General features: G+C 38.7%; 1 protein-coding gene across 1 annotated transcript in view; it reads right to left on the reverse strand.

Annotated features, from left to right (window-relative positions):
- The window catches only part of slco3a1a (solute carrier organic anion transporter family member 3A1a), a 36681-nt gene extending 14384 nt beyond the window's left edge, over nt 1-22297 (reverse strand). The window contains exons 1-2 of the mRNA XM_008412356.3: nt 21658-22297; nt 14899-15349 (exon numbers count right to left, since the gene is read on the reverse strand). Coding sequence (XP_008410578.1) covers nt 14899-15349; nt 21658-21819 — 613 coding nt within the window. The 5' untranslated portion in view covers nt 21820-22297. The remainder of the gene's footprint in view (nt 1-14898; nt 15350-21657) is intronic.
- Between the last annotated feature and the right edge of the window lie 924 nt (nt 22298-23221).

Here is a 23221-nt window from a genome sequence, read left to right on the forward strand (position 1 = left end):
AAATGTAGATTCCTAACTCAAACATGTCCAAGCACGAATTTGACTCAGAATGTCAGTTTTTAGTGAGTCTCTGCAGCATTTATCTTTTCAACAAGTGAATGTCATTGGCTGGTTACAGTCAAAACATAAGAATAAACTAATTTAGTCACAGTCCATGTATAGTTTTCATACAGACGTACATTAACACGTGTACATATGGGACATGCTACTTGTTAACTGGTGTTAGCAAAAATAGCCATTCCTCTGTTAAACCAAACATATCATCAAAATTACTATAAAGTTCTACGAGGCGTCAGCAGAATAAACTGTCACGTGAGTAATAGAAGCGTTGATTCTGTTTATACATATATTTGTGCTCTAATTGGCTACAACAAGTTGTATTTTTCATATCTTAAATTATTTTGGTGAACATGTACATTTAATGACTTTCTATCCATGCAAACTCAACGTCAATCTTTGATGTTTTCTGGTGATGTTAAAGAAAGTGGCTTATTTATTAATTCTCACTGAAATCTAAAAGGTAGCAAAAAAAAAGTTTTGGCTTCTTGGTGAAGCAGTGCCATCTCAGCTTTCAGCCAGTGACATCAGCTGTTTCTGTATAACTGACTTGCTTTGAACGGTTACAATAAATGTGAGAAACTGGTGACATGCTTCACTCTGAATGCCTTAAATAGCCACTTTCTCAACCTTTGCATGGTTTCTCACAAAAGAACCCCATCAAGAAGGATGAAAGGTCTTAAATATGTCACTACTTCTGGTCTATATAAAACACATACCACAACTTATAAATGAATAATGTGTGGACTCATAAGAGTCAACTAGACTGACCTAAAGAGGAAGAAGTGAGAAGTAGACAATTGTATCAAACAATCTGTTGATGTAATTTCCTTTGTCAGTTAAATTGTGAAAGAAGTCATCATATATGGAAGAAACTGACTGACTGTATAATGACTAAATGCTGCAGAGAGTAATTTGCTGCAAATAGAAAACCCATTTCTCCTTAAAAGGTATTTCTTTAACTTGATGAGGGGCAGAAATGGAAAGACTACATAAATATTGTAATTGTATAATCCTTATTTTGCAGGATGTATGTGAGAAAATGGATGTGGACTTTATAATACATAGAAACTAGTTCACCATTTCCCAGTCTTACCTGCATTCATTTTATTGTCTCTCAAACATAATAATAGAAATACCTACTCTCTAAAAATTATATAAATAGATATTACCATAGTCTTGAAATACACCGTATTTTGCAAAAGATCAAAAGTGGTTTTGATCCACCACAGGAAGACGTTTCAGACACGTCTATTGTTTTCCATCTAACCATCTAGACTCAAAGTTACTGTCCCCTCATTCACTCTGACAGGAATGAAAACATTCTGATCTCACATTTCTCTAAGACTATTCAGGAGCCGCAAACATGTTTTGACAACACAAGATGCTTTTATTTAACACCAAGAGTGACTACCACTGAACGACAGGAAACATGAAACTACCCGACAGGATATGCGACAGTACAGACTAAACTGAGTAAAAAGTCCCTTTTTAATATGTGGAGTGGCTTTCAAAAGTGTTCACTCCCATGTTAATGTAACAGGGTTTTTGTTATGTTAGAAAATAAGACAATGATTAATTATTTTAAAACTTGTTTATCATAGTTAATGTAATGTATGTTCTGTTTGTTGTTTATTAAATTGTGTCTAATTGCACAAGCATATACACCAAGCATTTCTGAAGCACATTTTGATTTGATATCAACAAATCTTCTTGAGATTAGCAAATTTGCATCTGATAGATAACGGTATAGATAGTTTAAAAGAATGTAAGAACACCGGTTATATCTTGAAAACAGAGTGGGCTTTCTAGAACAGAAGTTTTAGATTTTTCCCGACAAAAAAATAGGCTCCGATAAAACCTAGATCTAGATCAAATCTACAGGAATTTCAAGAAGACGACAGAAAATATTTTTAAGGATCACAATGAGACCAAGCATCCATCTAAATCCACAAAAAAGGTTGATCAAAAATAATTAATTTAAACAAATCAGAACGGGACATCCAGCTTGTAAACTCATGCTGTCAGAACATGAGCAGATAAAAGTTGTACCCTTTTCTTTTCTAAGGCAAGGTTTATTTTGATGAAGTACAGAAGAGATTAACAGTCTCCCAAATTTCAGAGCTAACAGCATTAGACAGCAGCTTTCTCCAAGGAAAGTAAAGCCTCGACCCACCTTAGAGGCTTTAAGAATCAAGGTTAAAATCTCTCATAAAAAAGTAAAAAAAATCTTCACCATCTGGACATTTTAAAAACACGCAAGAGCTTCTTTGTAACCTGAAAACTTTAAGCCCCACCATAACAGTAAAGGTATTTATACTGGTAAACAAAAAAAAAACAACAACGTATCTTCATCTTTGCAGTAAAATTTTCAAATAAGTTCTTTAAATGAGTTTTTTTTTTTTAAAATGAGGCTTTAATTGATTATGAGATTGGAATATCCAAAATAACAAAAATACAAACAGAGGTACACAGGTTTGCCGTATCCTGTGGTAACCCTGTTGAGTGCACACAGTCATGACCTATATAACATGCCAAAGCTTATCGCCGGCTCTCAACTCACATTCAAATGCCATTACGTCAGGATCATCCGACATTAACTTCCGCTTACGTCAAATCATCTAAAATTTCAAACTGGCCATTGGCACACAGGGAGACATAATCGGACAGTAAAAAAACAGTTTGACATTCCCATCTCAACCACAGCAGATAAGGGTACAAACAGTTTCACTGATGCCATATGGTTGCTGAATAAAAACTGCAGCCTGAGGACATGTTTAATGCTATTAGCCTTTTGACCCTCTGAGGATGAGCAGTGAGGTTACTGCAGAACAAAGTCCGTCATGGACTTGGCTTATGCGCAGGCTTTTAGCAAGCCCTTTTTCCTAAACAAACTGATGGTAGACTGAATTTTGTCTCAATTTAAGGACAACCAAGATTATGTCATTAGTGCATTTTAGCAACACCTTGCAGCCGGTTCCTGATGGGAACCAATAAGAATCCTGCTGGTGGGCCGTTTTGAAATATGAGCTTGATTTTTGTTTCACGTTACTTCAACAGTCAATATTCTTCTGCAATCTTTTGTGAAACTCAGTCCTTTTGTCAAAATTAAACAAATATCTGCTTCTCTATTTTTTTTTACAACCACTCTCCAACTTTAAGGATCCAAAAGACAGCCCAGGACTTCCAGCATCCATGCTTTACAAACTTTACATTGTGAAATACCCATTTATAGTTTAACATGCGGGTGTTAGTTGGTTAATTAGCCGGTCAACTAACTCAGAGAAATGAATGGTGCTTGTTAAATTTCCAGAGTGTAGGGAAGAGAATTGATTGATGACAAACAAAATATGAATGAATGAATGAATGATTAGATGGTTCGATGATGAACATATGGATGGAAACATAGAAAGACACTGTAAACACCATTTCTGAAGTTTTTGGCCTCACTATTATTACTCAATGATTACACAATAGATTTGAAAGCACAATGCATTTGCTAACCCCAAGAAAAATAAGAGACTATAATAGAACCTAAAAATATAAATTTCAGAAAATATATAAAGTTCTGCGGCTTTAGAATTAAGACAAGAAATTCTTATATTGCTGATAGTGTTTAACTTTGTATGTATGCATCATGCTTTTGTTCAGAAGTTGCAGTCCTATGTAATCCGCACATTCAGTTTGTCCAAACGATCCACAAGGATTGGTACACATGATGATATTTATGTCACAAAAGCCTTGCAGTCCATCTAAGGAAACGATGAAGTAGCTCTAAGAAGCAAAAAATAAATAAACAAAATAAAAGCAATCCTCTGTGCCTCACAGATCTTTGTCCTAGTTTATAACTCATTGGCTGCGACAGCAGAGCTGCCTAAGTCCTTTAGATGACAATGAAGAGAAAAAATGATTTTTGCCAAAGCACCCTGTGGTGGGATGGAAAAAGAGAAACAAAGGGCCTTTCACAGATATAAATGATTTTGTAATCTAAAAATCAACATCTGGCCCTAAAACATTTATGAAGTAGACTATAGAGATAGTAGATATTTTACAGGAAAGAAAATCTGGTTGGGGCACACTTTCTTACCAAGTCTGTATATATCCTAGTTGTTCGTTCTCAAAATTCTGAAATGACTTACATTTAAAAAAGGAATTTGAGCAAAAACTATTACTTGAAAAATTATTAACATTTATTTTAACACTTGTATGGCTTCAAAATGCTTTCAACATTGCTATGCTTCCGTTTTGTGACTTAAAACAACAACAAAACTTAAACCACAAAACTGAGGCAGTCATCTGTAGATGGAGGTTTTGTGTTCTGATAAAACAGTGCAGAACGAAGTGAGTCCTGGAGTTTTCATTCAATGCGGTGAACACTTGTTGCAGCTCAAAATGACAAGAATGAGTCAAATCTCATGTTTGTAATTGCTTTCTCCTCTCACCTTGAAGGTCAATGCCAATCGGGCACTTTAATCTGACATGGAGTACCCTAATCTCTAATTCCAAATAGCTTTGAGACATAAAATTAGTCTAGGAACTGCTCAGAGTGCTCAATAACCTAAACGGATCCAGCATTAGATTCCACTGACCTAAGTCGATTAGTTTTTGTTGCCTGAATCGCAACACAAACTCATAATTAATGTAACAACTGTCATTTTAACCAGACATTACTTGCAGATATAAGTACAGCTCATTGCCTCTACAAATCATCGCTACAAGTATTCGCTTCACTTGCAAGGTGGTCATCAAGAGATTTTTAACTGATATGTGGTGCAAGCATCGACTCCAGTCATAACAATGCTGATGACTTCCCTGAGTCATAAGATTACACGCTAAGGCTGGGCATGTTTCCAAACTGAGCAGCGGTGTGATACTGGACGCTCCGAGGTCTTGGCCAGACAGCCAACCGTGTTGGCGCCGGGTCAAATGAGGAAAAGAAACAGAAAGCAACAGAAGGGGACGGTGATGGAGGGTCAGTGTGAGAAAGTTAACGTGACAGAGCAAGGGCCGGCCACACAGTGAGATGTTTGTAACCATCTTCAGATGCTGGAAGTGGTATGGAGCCTCACACAGCCTCCATTGTTGGGTGGCTATGTTGGTGGGAAGGAGGCAGAGGCTAAAGCATCAGAACAGAACACTGGTGGAGAGCTGCAGCTGCTCCATTGAAGACAGAGAGCAGGAAGAGGTTTGAGACTGTTTGACAGCAGCTGGTAACAGCTTCCTCTGCAGGTGGTTTGGCCTAATTATCAGGACAGAGATGCCAGCAGCCAGTTTTTTTCCCCCTCTTTTCCCAGGAAAACGAGAGAAGTGGGCTCATAAAATGCAACTGATTGTACACCAACATGTCTGGCTCAAATAAAATGCTGCAAAAACTGTGCTACATGCTGAGGAAATGGATTCTAAATGGAATCGGTGCTGAAGAGCAGAAAATAGGTGTTTTTGAAGGAAAAAAAACAACAACAGAAAACAAACAAACCTATAGCTAGTGGGTTTAGAGCAGTAGCTGTAGGTGCTTTACAAAAGTACACTTTCTACTTGAATTTTTTTACAGTTTAAGTTACAATTTAAAATTTTACTGTAGCAACTTTAGTCCAGTCTGTTGTCCAGGTGAACACCAAGGAATTAACTCATCTATTTTGGTTAGTTGTTTGCAGGAAATTATGATTATCACATATATTTTGTGGGAAAACAATTATTATAACAAAAGAAGAAAAAAAATATTCACATTGAATATATTCACATTATAAAGAGGAAGGAATTATTCTCTAATTAAGCAAAATGTCCAAAAATTAAAGCAATTAATGCAATGCAATCAGTCAAGCTAAGGTTGCAGAATCATCAAAATACTATTCCAGTGTAAATATATATTTTTTAATATTACCCATCTCCACATGGTCAATTCAATTTCAAAATCTGAACTGAATTGTCACAATTGTAAGCAGACACTCAACAAGTGGAGAACATTTAAGTACATATTGGAAATCATAAAATATGTTTGTTATTTTTCAATGGAGAAAATAAAATATGGCACTCAGCCATTTATGTCTGATATCACCTACTGATCAGAGTCCATTTGATAAGGTACAGCTATGTTGAACACAATACTATTACTGATATGGGGGTTAAGTACTGACCATGCTGCCAGTAATCCAAGAGGTCCACAAAGCTCTTAGAGACCATCCAATCAATTAGGCCCGGGGCTTGGCGGTGGATGTATAAATACTGCTTACATGTTCACTTGCTAAGATCAAGGGCTTTTTTTTAATGAGCAGTTGCATCCATGGAAGGTCACAAGCACATTAGATAAGTCTTTGTTTGTTTTAAACAGTGAAGACCTGAAAAGCAGAGTGATGGACGTATCCTTGACAGTTGCAACAGCCAAATAACAGTCTGTTTCTGTGGTTACAGTTTCCTGATGCCACTGGGTTTATGATTCGTTTCCTCCCACCCTTATCCCCGGGCTCCTCCTTCAATGGATGACATAAAAAAAATCCCCTTTTTAATCAGCAGTGACAGAGCCTGACCCAGATTGATTCAAGTAGACTGTCTGGCACCACAGTAAGGTTTGCATAGGCTACTTGAATTTACGATAAAGACTAAAAGGTGTCAAAGGCATGCTTGGGCAAAAGAAAAGAAAAGAAAAAAAAAAGGAAGCTAAACACAGCAGTCATTTCAGCCTGTACTGACAGTAGCAGATGGAACACTGATTATTAATCTTGGCAAAGGCCAGAAGCTTTCACATCTAGTTTAATAGGCTGTGATGATATGACCAGAGGGTGTCATAATTGTCATCTGTGATGATCCAGATCATACAGGGGTTTGACCTATTTAGCGCTCACACACTTTTTCAGTGTCCTGATGATCCAACTAAGGATCAAAGACTTGTCACACTAAATAAGCAGGCTCTGTGTAGCAAGCAGTTACTTAGACTAAAACACAGCACAATGATCTGAATAATCAATGAAAGCCGGCTGCTTAATTACAGTATTGTAATATATTTTATCTCACATGACCATATGCCCCACGCCTACTGACAACATTCGGCCACAAAAGAACCGAAGAAGTCCTACCAATGCTAATTTGTTTGGGTGGTAGATTCTGGGTCAGCAGCAGCAGACAAAACCAACTGTGACAGAGTGACATGTTCCTATTGTCTTTGAACGAAAGGACCATTTCACATATTTTCAGTAGGTCTGCATTTGATCATAGCTGAAAATAGAAAACACTAAGACTGATTCAACCTGAACTGGATAATTTCAAACAAACTTTTTAAAACACAGTTTAAAATGAATGAAAACTTAAATGTAGGCAAAGATAAAAAAGGAGCATTTTCCACCTCAGAATTAGAAAGGCTTAAAAACAAACAAACAAACAAAAAAAAAAACACATTTAAAAAAAACCACATTATATGGACGAGCAAAGCTTGAGTATTCAGATCGGCCAAAGCTTTCAGGAGCAAAACACTGCTGGAGGCTATTGACTTTTCTCAAATTAGCACAGGGATCGGCAGCCTTTACAACCCCTTACTGCCATTTTTGTCTTTGGTCTAGCTATATGAAACTTGTTTAGAGCCACAAAAACAACACAAAACAAATAGCTTATTTGTATTTATACAATATACAGACTACTAAAAAGTATCTGACATCCTCAGCTCAAAAAACAAAACAAAACCATAATTTTCCATTCATCAGTAATACTGATAAGACAATGATCACAACATTCCACTTCCTTGTGTTTAGATTTAATGAATCTTTCACCAGTTCACCATATGAGAAGACTCCAAACTGCGTAGATGACCTCACTGTGTGGAGTACATACCAGTATTTCCCCATCCTCTACAACATTTTCTTTAACAAGCTGATGTTCCCTGCCTTCTCACACTCAAGACATCTTCCGGAAAAGGTAACCAAGCTGAGCGAGGGTCACGCAGCTTGCAGAACAGTAAGCTGCGGTGGAAACACCAAGCTCACACTGTACTGTGCTTTACAGCGATGCACAAGAGCTGCGGGTGTTTGATGAGCATTTGCTGCATTCCCATTTATCATCTTAAGATAACCCATACTACCGTTGCTAGGCAAACTCAGCATGCAGCTTATGGCGGGGCTGGAAAAACCCATTTAGGATCTAATCCTTCAAGATGACATTAACATGCTTCGAGTTTAAGTAGCTTATATTAAGGACCTGCTGCAGCATTCCCTTGGAGTCAGAGAGCTTCAGCAGGAATGTTGACAAGACTCTCAAGGATGGCGTCGGTTTTCCCGACAAACCTGAGGCTGCCGAGATAAGAGCAACAAGAAATGGAGAAACGCATCAGAGAATTTGCTCAGTGAATTCTCTGACACTGCTTTCAGTGAAAGGTGATAAGGTCTTAAAAAGCTGAAGCCTGCCATTATTGTTCAGTTCCCCAGTGCTTGAGGAAATTTGTTCGCTCCTGCCGTCATGTTGCGTAGAGTGTTGTCTTTTCCTGGCAAGGGGGCTATAATCATAATTGCTTACTTATTATATTGTTTGTCAAAAACTATAAAGGCAGTGTGTTTTTATATAAACCATGTCATTGTGCACTTATTAAATAAAGTAGATGGTTTGGCACTGAAAACACTCCTGCAGCATAGCAGCCCATAAGTGGGCGAACTGCTTTAGTCATTTGACTGACAGCTGAATTGGAGAGAAAATGTGTTTAGAAGTTAATGAAGATATGTCAGTTAGCAGAGGTTTGTAAGGAAAAAAAAAAAGCTAACTTTTAAAATTTAAGGACCAAAGCTCAGATGGTGACTTCACAGATGAAGATTTCAGATTTATCTAAATTGCTACAATATGCCAAGCGCCCTTCAGGGATAAGGCAAGGAAAGTTTGGGTGAATTTATGACACATGCATTACATAATGTGGATGAGAACTGAATATAAACTGTGTTTTCAAATAATTCAGTGTAAATGTATATCATTATCATCGGTTAACATAGGCTGAAGCTTTCCAGGTTTAATCGCATAGAATTTTCTCAGTCTTTCAAGAGTTTGATCTGTATATCCAGGAAATACTTGTCTAGCGGGTGTTTTCCGTCATGCTGTTTTACCAGTTCAACATAGTTTCCCCATCCTTCTGTATCCCGTCTCAGTAATGAGAGATAGCAGCAAATTTATTTGGCCTGAAAGCAACACTGTGCATGTTTGGACCAACTTTTCCTCCAAGGGATAATTTATACCAGGGGTCTTTAAATTGAATCCTCAAGGGCTGGTGTCCTGCAAGCTTTAGATGTTCCTGCTCTAACACACTTGAATCAAATGACTTAATTACCTCCTCGGTATGCAGCCAGTTCTCTGGAGCTATGCAAAAAAAACTCCCATCATTTGATTCAGGTATGCTGAAACAGAAAAATCTAAAAGTTGCAGGAGACCTGCCCTCGAAGCCTGGCTTTAACGACCCCAGATTTTTACATGCAAAGTCATGATTTTGAGGGTGCTTTGTCAAATAAATACAACTTTTGTCAATTCTATTTCTGAGAACAATAAATAGCCTAAATGTGGCAGTTTGTTTCAATCCTTTTTAAGTTAGCATGTTAAAAAGTTACAACCTCAGATTGTAATGCATTTTATTGAGATTTTATGTAGTAAAGCAACACTTCCAAGTGTGGAATGAAAGGGATATATTATTCATTGTTTTCCATTAAAAAAATTAACTCAGTCTGAAAAGTGTGATATGTATTTGTATTTAGCTCAAATGAATCTTGGTAATCCTCAGATGCAAGTGTTTTTAATGATTTCTCAGCCAGCTTATCACATCTAGAGCCAAAGTTGTTTCTTCATTCTTCTTTGCAAATAGCTCAAGTTCAGACAGATTGGATGGAGAGAATATGTGTGAATCAGTTTTCAAATTTTGATTCAGATTCTCACATGGAATTATGTCACGACTTTGACTGGGGGGGCCGCCTTGAATGCTGTTCGCCCAGGGTGTCAAACAGGCTAGGACCACCCTTGCACACTCTTGATGGATTCAATGAAACTTATGAATGTGTCTACAATGAATGTAGAAAATTATTTTGTAACTGTGACAATGTCACCTCCCTGTTTCACTGCTGGAGTGGTTTGTGTTGGTCTATTTCATAAAATCCAAATGAAGTCCATTGAGATGTAGCAAAAATATGCAAAAAAGTTCAAGGGGTTTGGTCAAACCACCAGGTGAATGGACCTTTTTGCACTTTCACTAACATGATTCAAACAATAAAGCTTTTTTGCTTTGCAAGCATTGTCCAGGACATATCAGCTGCCAAATATCCTAACACACAAGTCTTAGAAACTAAGGCTAAACTGTTTTTTTCCCCCCTACAATTCTCAGGATGACTTGATGACTTTGAATACTTTGCAGCTTGCTATAAGCCCGTATTTCATTATTGTATCTGACAGCAGAGGGATAAATATATGCAAATCATGGAAGCTTTTTGGGTAGTTTTGCTGAATTCATGAGAGCACAGTGTGTAGGAGAGAAGTAAACAAAGACTATGCAGAATGAAGACGCTCAAAATCACATTATGTAACAACATTATGGCTATTTTCATGCTGAATATTTAAAATTTGCAATGAATAATATTTGTCAGCATATGTAAGGTCATTTAAGAATGGGTTACCAACCATTCTTATTTTTTTCTCCATGAGGAGAAACAAGTTGAGAAAACGGAAACATATGCCCTCTAACCACTTCTGTACACTACATCGATTATGCACACACACACACAAAAAAAGCTTTCACGTGTACAAAACGTGTGTGATTTTACATAAGAGGTCCTCAAATTGTGTTAATAGATTTATGTCATACACGTCTGATGCTGCAGGCAGTACATGCTTTACATTACAGTTTGATGAGGGAATCCCAAGCTGTTTTAAAAGCTTTTAAAACCAAGAGAGGCAGCTGGGTGAGGTCTGTGCTCTGAAATACAGTGTGCAGCTCTAAAACCTGGGATGTGCGTCCTGGCTTGTGTATTTATGTAGTCAGGGGGTCTGGTGGGAAGAGCCGGAATTAGCTGAGGGTAGTAATAGGTCACTTAGCAGGGCCAGATCCTGTTGACGCAACATGTCCAATAATATTTATTTCCTTTTATCCTGCGATTTAGTGTCAGCATAGCTAGAAGTGGGAGACAAACCCAAACAACGCTGAAGGTGGGCTCCTGCTTTTAAAGTGCAACAGGGCAGAGGTTCCCTCAAAGGAGAAAACGTACCACTTCTAGAATAGAAGGTCCAAAATCCACTCAAGCAATGACAGTAAGCTTAATGAGGTTCCGGTGAGGAGCCACAGCAGACCTCGCTGGAGTGTGTGAGACATGCTCGCTAAAGAATATGCAGTAAAAACAGGCAGCCAAGGCCTCGGGAGGAGTTGTTTTTCACAGGCCTGTGTGGTATGCATGTGCGCCTCAACCCACTCCGGCCCACCTCGTGGCTGGCTGGTTGGCATTCCTGGCCCGCTCTGTAATTATGGCTCTTCTCCAGACTGCTTTGCTATTCTCTGATCCGATCTTTCCCCAACCACCGCCAATGCACACTTACAGCAATTAGCCACCAACGATTCTCCTGGACATTTAGCTTAGAATACAATTAGTTTGGTAAATATGGCCAGCAGATAAAAAGCATCCCACCGTTGCACTCGGCGTCGTGCATCAAAAATCAGAGGTAATAGTGATGTTTCTAACTTAATTTTTAAAAGATAAAATGATGTGAAACTTGAAAAACGAATGTTTCTGTTTTGACACCAATACACCCGAGTCCACTAAATCTTCAACAAGGTACTTTTTAAAACCTTGTAAATGTGACAAATGCTGCTAAAGTGTACCACGTGTTTACATGCAAAATTAATCAATTTTTTATATAATAACACGACAGAACTTTATATCTTTTGTTTTGGTATTCTTAAAGCTTTGTACTACTATAGAGATTTTGGAAACATTCCTTTCCAACATGAAGGAACAACTTTGATTTTAAAGTTTGCATACAGACTACAAGAGTCTAATGAAGGGTTTGTTTGTCTAAACAAATGCTGACAGTTTGTTTGACTTTAACTCCCTTGTGTTTCATTCTTTGAAACATTCTTGTGATAATAGGAAAAGAATTAAATGCTGGTGATTGCCTGTGCACATCAGAGTAGCAATGCTGGTCAGAAGTGGTGCAGAAAAGTGATCATTTTAGATGAAAATGTAGTTTGTTTGCTTTTTAAATACATTTTCTGTCACAAAGTAACCATTCTGCCTTGTGGTGAATTACAGATAGACTAAACTGGCAACACAGGGTTTTTAATTCTCTGTGCTGATTTGTCAGATCTCCAACCTTTGGCGTTAAGAAAGCTTTTCTTTGAACTTCCCTCTAATTGTGGGCCAAATTGTCATAGCAACCAGTATGGTGCCGAGTACTGCTGTTTAAAACTTTTACTCTCAGGAAACTTGTGGCTGTGTTGTACTCATTTCTTTCATGTATTTTGGACATATAGTTGTTAGAAGCTAGAAGCATCAACCTCTTTGAAATGGAAGCACTGAAAGTGAGATGAGATGCAGTTTAAAGAAATGCCTAATTTTTTTGTATAGCACATGGCGAAGTGGAGAAATCTACGTGGGTCAAAGCATGTTGATGCAAATGTTCAATGATAACAGAGGAAATTACTCATGCCGTCTACTACTTTTTGTAACAAATGTGGTTTATGATGAAGTGTTCGGCTTGAAAGGTGTTAATTTCTATAACTCCTGTTTGACACAATTTCCAGACCGCTAAGCATTTTCTGACCACATTTCCAACACAAACTCTTATAGGTCATAGGTCGGGATGACTTTTTGCCACCTGGCTGTGTTTCACATGGAAAATGAAACCAAGCCCAAAGCAAAATTTGCAAGAAATATGTAAATATTTAGCCATGACAAAAGTTCAACAATCAGAACACATCAATTGCATATGAAAGAGAATCTCTCATAAGTTCAGACAATCTGCACCATTCATGCAGTCGGGGGCACATGACAGGCCTGCAGCAGAAGGATTAGGACGATCAGCTGAGCAAGACTCAATACCACATTGTTCCTCACAGTTCACCGCTTGTTTTTTCCCCCTCCAACTCTCCCTGCAGCTTATCAGAGGAGCCAGACCCAAATCTCTCCCCACTTATGCCTGCCAAACTTTAATCACCTACAGCCCACATCCAAACATAAAACTGTTAAGCCACAAAAAAAACGGTACAAAAAAAGTCAAAGCCTTCCGCTGTGCTTTTTGAAGGATCGATGTGGTTTCGAATGTGGACTCGTTGCTCTAGAAAAACCCCTCATATTTGGTACAAAAAAAAATAAAATAACACAAAGACGGGCAGTTAGGTTAATCTGCGCTACGCTTTAGATAACAGAGTACAGATCTGCCATTGTTTACAGGTGACATCTGCATCTGGGTGACAAAAGGCAGCTGTAGAACGGATCAGGAAGGGTGTGTGCCAGCACTCATTGTCTCTGCTCGACACCGATAGCAAACATCCCGCACTGTTCACACACCTACTCCATCACAGGTGGACGCGACAGTCTGGACACTAAATTATTGGCACTATCAGAACTTCATTCTAGGGTTGTGTGGTTTAACGAAAAACATTAACAAGGACTTATGATGGATGTAGTAATCGTAATACGGTACCTTGCAAAAACATAAACTTTGATGCATTTCAGAGGGACTGGTGTGACAGAAAAGGAAAATACAACAAATGTATCCCTAATTGATTGGATCTGATCTTTGAACAGCAGTTTTCAAGTCTTATCAATTTTCTTTTATTAGATTAAAGTCAGGAGTTTGACTGGGCCATTCAAGCATATGAATATGCTTTAACCTAGGCCATTCCACTGTAGCTCTGAGTGTATGTGCAGTGGAATAGTTGGTGGTGTGGATCTCTTTAGTTCCTCTAGAGTTACTCCTCTGTCACTTCTCTGTCTATCAGCACAGGCTCATGGTCATGTCTTGGTAGGTTTGTAGTTTTGTTAGGTTGGAATGATGTCATGACTGCAATGTTCAAACCTTTAAAACCTTTTCTGCACTTGTGTTCCTTGATCTTTATAACACTATGTTGTCTACAGAAACCTTACGGGGTCCTTCCCAGAATATCTACGTTTGAATCTGACAAGGAGAACTTGTGATGGTTTACAATGGGTTGTATTGGATTTTATCTAGGGGTGTAAAAGTTAAAGGATCTAAATACATCTGGAAACTGTCATATTTATATATACATATACTGTATATAGACAATAATTCATATCTAAACCATTCAGTTTCACAAGTATCCAAGTAAGAGTTTTTTTAGTTCCCTTGTCCCTTGTGCACTGGGTAAAGTAGTCAAAGTGCCTTGACAATACCAATATTGAAAAATACCTACATAACCACAAAGTATTAAAAAACCCAGCATTGTATAATCTGAATGTTGCACAGGAAGCACTTTGAAAAGCACCTTGAAAATTGACATCGGCAGCATTTTCCCTTTAAGAGAGTATCGGACAAAGTAGGCCCCCGCCTTTTTTGCCTCCTCGCCTCTTAAATGGAGATTAAAAGCTCAGAGAAATGCTCACCTGGCACAAGCATCAACAGGCCCCGACTTGCCACAAAGGAATAGCTTGCAGGTGTCCCTGCTTGACTGAAACTGTGCAGAAATTGCGTCTGATAGCGGTGACCAAACACAGCCACGTTGGATGTTTGAGAAATTGCGGATAGCTATTTTTAACTTTTACAGTGATAATTATGCCGTTTTTCTGCACGTCAGTTTACCTGAACCAGATTATATATTTTGAAATGGCAAAAAGACTTTGAATCTCCGTTTTTTTTTTTTTTAATAGGATGAAAAAAGTTTCTCACCTATATAGAGTGAGGAATCTTTCTTCTTCACATGATCATCAATGTAGGAAACTCCAAGGGGCTGCACCGGAGTGGCCCCAATCCCCAGCAGGACCTGGGCCCCGATGAGCAGCAGGTACATCATGTTGGTGTTGGCCTTGTTGGAGCAGAGAATCTCATCTTCAGACTCACCAGAGCTAGTATTGGAACAAACATCCCGACCCAAGTTGGTCCTGTGAATTTTCTCTATCTCATACTGCTTTGTCAAGAATTCGGGAAGAGCTGAGAGGAGAGCTCCCAAGGCCATCACTATGCCCCCGCAGCCAATCAGACGGGGCCGGTGTGCTTTGGCCCCAAAGTAGCTTACGAACAGAATCAGTGCCAAATTGCCGATTTCGAAGCTGCTGGCTATCACTCCAACGTCGGCGCTTTGCAGGTTGAACCGCCGTTCCAGGGTGGTCAGCACACTCACCTGAAAGACAAAACGACAAATCTGAGCACAGGGAATCAAATTTAAGCTAACAAAGAGGTTGGACCTTTGTTCTACTCATTTACTTTCACCACCAGCTTCTGTCTTTCACCAGCTGTCATCCACACTCCAATTTAAAACCAAGTAGAAACTTATCAGAAACAGGGAAAAAAAAAAACAGCAGACTGGTTGTTTGCAACAGTGTCAGTAAAGCCATCCCAGCATGTTTTTAAATGTTGAAAATTTAGGGGAATTCCACTTTTACTTCTTTAACATTTAACAAAGCAGCAAGGCGCTAATCCTGGCTTTGATTACAGCTCTTATGCTAACCTATTCTTATATTTGATTGAACTTTTTAACTCTTGTGTTTCTGTAAACTCAAAGGAGAGATCTAACTCAGCATTTAAACATAACTTCTCTTCACCTATATTAGAACATACAACATATGGCTGTACATAAAAAATGTTTTCAGTATTTTTCAATCAACTTTTTCTTTAATTGCTTCACTCTGATGACAAAATGACCAGTGCCTACAAATACTCCACTACCAGGAAGAGTGAGCTAACAGAGTAGCTGACTGAGCAGCTGACATCCAGAGTGGTACATAGTAATTTTTAAGTTATAATTTGAGACAAGAAATATACTGCACAGGTGTTTAACTGAGACATTATTTTTATATGGCATCCTAATGTTTAGAGACTTCATTCCTATTTTAACAGATATTTTTTATTAATCCATCCCAATATAATAAACAGCATGGGGCTTGTCATAGCAGAGTTGATTTTTAAGGCACACCCCAAAATTCTGCTTTTTGTGTTTACAAATGTAACTAGGCTGAGACAGAATGAAGGGATTGAAAACAAATGTATTGGGTGACATAGATGAAAGACCTCCAGTTAGGAGCACAGTGCAGTTATTTCAGCTAATGGGGCACAAAGTCAACTGTCCCCTTTGTCCATTCCTGCTTAGTGTTTGTTCCAAAGATAACAGGACAGATTATTTATGTCAACTCACAACATGTTTATCTGAGTAACAGATTTCTGGTACAACTATGATCTAAAACGGCAATCAACAGTGGAGTGCTACTTCAGCATCAGGAGATGTGACAGATACCAACTAGTTCCGCTACGTTCGCTATTTTTTTTACCTTCCCACAAAACTCAACAGCAAAACATTTTGGGATATTTCCTAGAAATAACAAGTAGACTAAAAAAATGTTTTTTGCGAATGATAATGGTAAGAAATCAAACCCTATCATTTTTCATTTCAACATAATTTTTCATCTGGACGTGAAAAACAACAACAAAAAAAACAAAACACAGATGATCTTGGATCATATATCAATTTAAAAAAAATATTTTTGGCACTTGTAGCCTATATTGACAGTTACCGGACAGCAAATGGGCACAGTAGAATAAATGCAGGAATCAAAGTCAGGAATCAAACACATAACCGCCACATTGAGTATATGGAGTAACTGTTCAACCGTTACACCACTTGACATCCTTATATAGTTGACTTAAAATTCAGTATCTTATTATGCTTCATATCAAGCCTTATTGGAAACAGATCAAACACTACATCTAAAGAAAAAAAAAACAGGGATTCTGTTTCACGTTAAATGCCAAAATCTTCTCTGAAGAACATTGTGAAATAAACTCTTACATTAGCAGTTCTGTGTTCAGCTGAGCATTTTAGCTACTTATATAGGCAACAGACAGCATCTAAAAATAACAGTCTAAGTTTTAACTAAGTCCTTTGGAATGTGAAGGATGTTTGTCTTGTTACATAATGATACAGGGCCGAGGGTCTTAGGTAAACAAAGCAAAGATTTAAAACTGCAGAAGCATGACAGCTGGCCCACTACTGAAGGCAGAAAAGATCAGCAGGTGATACGACTGTCACAAATAATACAGTAAGGCTTTTTTTTTAAATAGGAGTTTAAAATATTTTTTCTTCTTTGATATGCAGATGTCACAAGTGATGCATACAGGTCAGTGTTGCAGCTGCTCTCAGTCTAAGTGCAGCATGCCCCTCCCAGAAGTTCAAAGCAAACGGAGAATGACTGTAGGGAGCGTCCAGAGTCTTCCACTGAATTTAGGGAATGGAAAACTTTGGCCCCTTGGGTGGCTATTTGTCATAAATTAAAGTAAACAGAACAGGCAGGACTGGCTCCTCCCGTCGAGTCTCATCCCACGTTTAGAAAGAAAAAAAAAATCCAATTAGAGCCGTAGTTGCTATGGAAGATCTGAGTAAATGCGAGTCTAGCTATGCAGGGAAACCCGTTCTGAGTACGATAGGTTCAACATGTTCGTCTCTTCAGCTCTGACCTCAATAGGCCGCTTTCCAGGAGGAGTTAAACCACCGTGAAGTATACAGGAAAAAGTAAGCAAATGGAAACCATTCCGTCAGTGGTCCCAGCCATGTTTTGCCCAGATTACAGTGGAAATGTTTAATCTGCTGCACAGCAACAAGTAAACTTCGTAACACTGAGCAGTGTGTCTCATCTGAAAAACAAGACACTTTTCCCTGTAGAGACGTTTTTCAGAATTAACCGGAATGGGTTTAATATACATAAAGAAAACAAGGCCTCCTGCAGCTGACATCCCCTGTATAACATTATGTTTTAGCTCTAAGGCAGAGATGCTAAAATGATGCTATTTGCAATGGTTGAGCAGCTGTGTTTAACTGGAGCTGAGACTATTTAGAATAATTTCCTCTCTGTTTTATGAGGTGGAACTTACTGACTGTTGGTTTCCTTTACTCCAACGGCAGAGAACAATCAGGTTAAGAATTAGTTACGAGCATTCGTTAGCATGAGCACACAAGTAAAAAGAACAATAATCCTGTGAATATGCTTTAAAAAAATAAAACACAAATAGCGTTGTTTACATATAAAAAATAATTCTGACTGAACTCATAAGTACAACCAGTTGTCCATTTAGTTGTTTTTTTTTTTTTTTTTTACATTTAAAGCTTTGTTATTATTGCCTGTTGTCAAGTCCTCTGTTAATAGCTGAACTAATAAAAAAAAAAGGCCAGATGCTAATCGCAGTAATAGGTTACTGAGGTGTGGTGTTGTATTTTTATTTTTTATGTCCTCATTATCTCAAACCTAAATATTTACTCCCTAGAGAACCAATTGACATGATTATCCAATATACCCAATACAAACTAACATAACAAATAAGCTGACAATGGCAGAGTAGTGGATAGCTGGAAATGATAAACAGGGTTTTGTTAGGCAGTGAATAGCTTCCACATCCCCTTTCAGCGCCCAGTGGGTTGAAGGCTGCCTCGGTGTGACACGTCACTGCGGACATAACAGTTGAGGTCCAGGTGTTAGTTTGGCTTTCCAACTTGAGCTCTTAAGTGTCAGATCTGACTGTCGTCACAGAGGTGCAGCTACGCCCAACACACCAGATATTCTCAGCAGCTATGTCAGGACATGAGTCATACAGAGAAATTAGCACCGCATACTACTTTTAAGTATTATAAAGAAACTGCACTTAACTAAATGAACCGAGATCAGAAATTTTATTTAGTCAAAGTTAGGCATAAATACTATGGGTGATACAAAATGTTCTTGTACAAAAAAAAAAAAAAAAGACTATTTCTCACTGAAGCAAACGTTTCGTTGAGAAGTGCTGTGTTGTTTCTGTTTTAGTTTAGTTTTATAAAAATCTAAAATAAATTTTCACAAATGTTTAAGCTCAGATCTTGTCTTGTCTTAAATCTATGTAAAATGTTGAATGTACCCATACCCTCTTGTTAAACTGTACAGATGAGTTGCTCAACATCCCCAGTCAGTTTATATGAATTGTAATGTTCTATTCAACAACACTTCGTTTGTTAGTGTTGGCTAATGCCCATCATCTAGATCCGTTTAAAACGTCCTCATTTCTAATTTTACTTTAGTAGACTATATAAATTTCTGCCTGTAATTGATTGAAGATAAGATGCTGTGATATTGCTGCAAACATTTTTAATGCACCCGAGCTTTTCTCACAGTTTCAATCATTTAAATTGATAATGCATAAATTCAAAATAACTTATCCATACATGCACTGATAAAAGTTTATTTTTTTTACTGACTTGATATTAATTAGGTGTTTTCAAGCGAGTGCTTTCTAAGAAGTTTTTCTGTGGAATCTTTGTGTTAATTCAGCAAATAAATGTCAGAAACTTTGACTGAAAAAGACTAAATGTGCTGCTGGTTTCTTGATAAAGGTAGTTATCATAAATCCATCCGAAAATCCCCAACCAATAGTATTTCCCTAATCTTCATCAGATTTGTTTTTTTTTTTACTAAACTCAAAACAAAGTTAGTCAGTGAACATCAGGTTTGTTGATGCATTTACAGACTGTACTGCACAATTTTCTCCAATATGAGGACAGTCATCTTTATGGCTGCACATCTTTTGTCCCCGTCACCATTACGGACCTGTAGTTTAAGTTGTTTTGTACACAACTTCTTCAGGTGCGAAAGGGTCAGCCATTAGATGTTAAAATAACAACCATGCCGTGGAGAAATGATATATCTCAGTACATACAAATTAAAGTAATTTTCGGTCATTTACTCAATCTAATGTAAGAAACACTGGTTATTTTAATGATACATTTATTATCACCTAACAAGGGGTAGTTTTGAGTTATTCTGGATCGATCTACTTAGGTCCAAACAAGCACCAGAACAAAAATTTATGGAAATAAGGTTAAATACAACGTTTACTTTTTAGAATAAATAATTAAAAATAAAGTATACATTCAAATGTTGGTAGCCTACTCTCTTATACCACTTGCTTCAATATTTCAAGAAAACACCTGCAAAAAAATGAGGAAGTGATGAAGACGAAGTGGCCGTGCGCAGTGTGAAATGGGGATATGCTTTGGTGTAGAGGCGATCAGGAATGAAACAACATTAATGGTGTCAGATACTTGTGATATGCGTTATCATTGTATTGGCCAACACAATGTGTTTACCAACTCAAAATGATTCACTACTTACAATCTAAAGTCCCAGGAGTTGATTGCCAGCTTACTTTCAATATATATATTTTTTTATATATATAAAAAAGCTCAAAAACATTTTTGCTTTTTTGTCTGTTTTGTGTCACTATTGCACTCGAGTTGCTATATCGGGATACTTAGGACGTTGCTGATTGTCTTTAGGAGCTCACAGGAAGGCAAGGAGCCATAAATGTTGAACTTTCCCTCTCTGGTGCCAGCAAACTCTCTTACTGTAAGCACAATGATCCAATCAGAGATGCCATAGTTGAACATTTAAGTCAACACCAGCTTTTCAGCTTGACATCTTGCCAGGTACCCAATGTCCTGTGCATGGAAAGGAAACTTCATGGAAATTAAAAGCGCTTGTGTTTATCCAATGAGGTGACTGCAAATCTCACTGTCTGCTATAGTTTTACAGTTCACTCACTGTTTGAACAGGTGTCCAGAACTAATGTGCCATAAATTATTTTTTAAAAACGGCCGCCAGTCCTGTCCTATCTGAGAAGCAAAGGAGGATTCACTCTCTTTCTTGCTGTCAGAGTTATCACAGTGTGGCACCACCATCCTCAAGCTCTAAGATGCTCAGCAGGTTCACTTACAGAGAAGATAAGATGTTCCAGTCCAAATATGGCTGAGGCATTTTGGGTTTGGGTGTATTAATTAGGAACAAGCAGAGACAACGCTGCCTTTCCTCAAGAGAATAAACATTGCTAATGTTGAGCCTAAACGTTCACAGCGGCTGCCTGAGGCTGTGAATCTCATCTGAGATGCTTTGATAAATAATGTGGAGCATTTGAGGGAGTTTTTCTTCCACCAATTCCAAAAAATAAGAACGTTCCGCATGCCTTTGTGTGTTTCTTCTCTTTTTTTTTTGACTTTTTAATTCAACTGGCACAATGTGTAGAGAGACAGGAAAATACGTTTGTCTGTAATCAGTGTGAGTAAATGTGAAAATGAAAGAGTGAGCACGTGTGGAAGATTGGAAGAAATAAGGAAAAAGAAGGATTGGGGTCTTGACCTTGAATGACATTTTTGGTCAATTTAGCCAATTGGTGTTTTTCCTCTGAACTAATTAGCCTAATATCAGAACTGTAAATGATTTTGAAGTTTTTCTTTACCCACGTGACAAGAACCAGAAGCCAAACATCTGTCCAGCAGCCGGTTTCTGGGTTCTGTCACTGCAACCCTTTCATAAAAAGCCCAGAGTGGAGCAGAAAATCTGCAGCTGCAGCCTTTCACTGTGTTGTACAGTAACAGGACCGACTCCTGGCTGCATGAAGCCCCGGCTGTGCGGTACTCACCAGGTACGCTCCCACTGTGCCCTGTGCCAACATGAGAGCGCACTCCGATATGAGGAAAATCTTGATGTTGGAGAAGCATGATGAGTTTTTGCGGAGAGCGTCGCTTTCCAGCATGTCGCCGCCACTGCTGCTCCCCGGGTCCCGGTGCTTCTTCACCTGCATCCCCGCCGCCTAGGACTCCCCGAAACACTCGCCGGGGGGGAGGAGGAAGAGGTGGAGAATGTTCACCGGAGGAAGACACCGGCCGGCAGCTTCAGGGTTTCGTTTTTGTCTTCCACCCGTGGAGGCTACATCCGAGGGTTTCTACTTGGCGCCGCGTCTCGTTAAGTCAACAAATTGTAAGGCTTTTTCATCTGACAAGCTTGGGAGCGCAAATCCAAACTCCGCGGGGCTCTGTCGCTGCTCCGCGGCTAAACATTGCTACCTCGTCGACACCGCGCAGAAACATGTGAGCTTTCCAAAGGCACGAGTGAACCGCCGGCATAAAAACCTCCGCCACGTCGCATGCTTGGGCCGCAGAGTTTTGTGGGTTGTAGCGGCCGGTGAAGGTTCTCCTAACTCCGGCGGCGGAGGACTGACGGGGACATTCACCCGCAGCGGCTGCTGAGCGTCTGCTTCCCTACCTCCTGTCTCTGCTCTCCTCCCTCGGTCTGTCTGTAGCACCAACCCTGCGCTAGGGGCGCTGTGCAGCATCTTCAGCTCTGATCTTTAGGGAAAAATATAGAACTGTCCAAAAATCCTCCAGTGTGTTTTCGACCGCTGTTAAAGGACTGTTTTAGTGTTGACTTGAGGCATAGCAACAATGGATGGCTGTATTCACTGAATGTTGTGGATCTACCAGGGGCGTTACCAGACATTCAGCCCCATTGGTGCCCAGACAGTTCTGCTGAGAAGTTTTTAATATGGGCAATACGGACAGTTACCCATAGGACTACAACAATTAAAAAGTGATGGATAAAAAAGAAAATGCTATTTTTTTGTCACTTGCGCGTGGAAATATATGTTTCTATTGGTGTCCATGGTTTGCTGTTGATAATAGGAACACTATATGTTTTCAATGATCATGAAAAATTTAGATGAAATGCAGGAAATTACGATCCATTAGTTGATGGAGACAACAGAAGTTCTCTCAAATAAGCTTGCAAAAACCACCGGTGACTAAGTTTTCTATTTTAATAAAATTTTACATATTTCTAAGCAATGTTTTAACACGACTAGTTACTAGAAAGTTCAGTAATTAAATACTTTTGTCATCATGATGAGGGGTGCCCAAAGTCGGTCCTCGAGGGCCGGCATCCTGCACATTTTAGTTCTCTCCCTAGTGGTAGTAACAATCTTTTCAGCATGTCAATGTTCTTCTTAGGCCTTCTAACGAGCCATTATCTGATGCAGATGTGATAAACCAGGGAGAGAACTAAAACATGCAGGATGCCGGCCCTCGAGGACCGACTTTGGACACCCCTGATGTTTTTGTTTTTAACAAATTTTTGCTAAAATTGCTAAATTGTGATCAGAAATTCTGCTCAACCACATGTAACCAGGTTATATTCTACTTTGTTATAAT

This window comes from Poecilia reticulata, chromosome 6 (genome assembly GCF_904066995.2).
Source record: "Poecilia reticulata chromosome 6, P_reticulata-male-v2, whole genome shotgun sequence".
In the NCBI taxonomy this organism is placed as follows: Eukaryota; Metazoa; Chordata; class Actinopteri; order Cyprinodontiformes; family Poeciliidae; genus Poecilia; species Poecilia reticulata.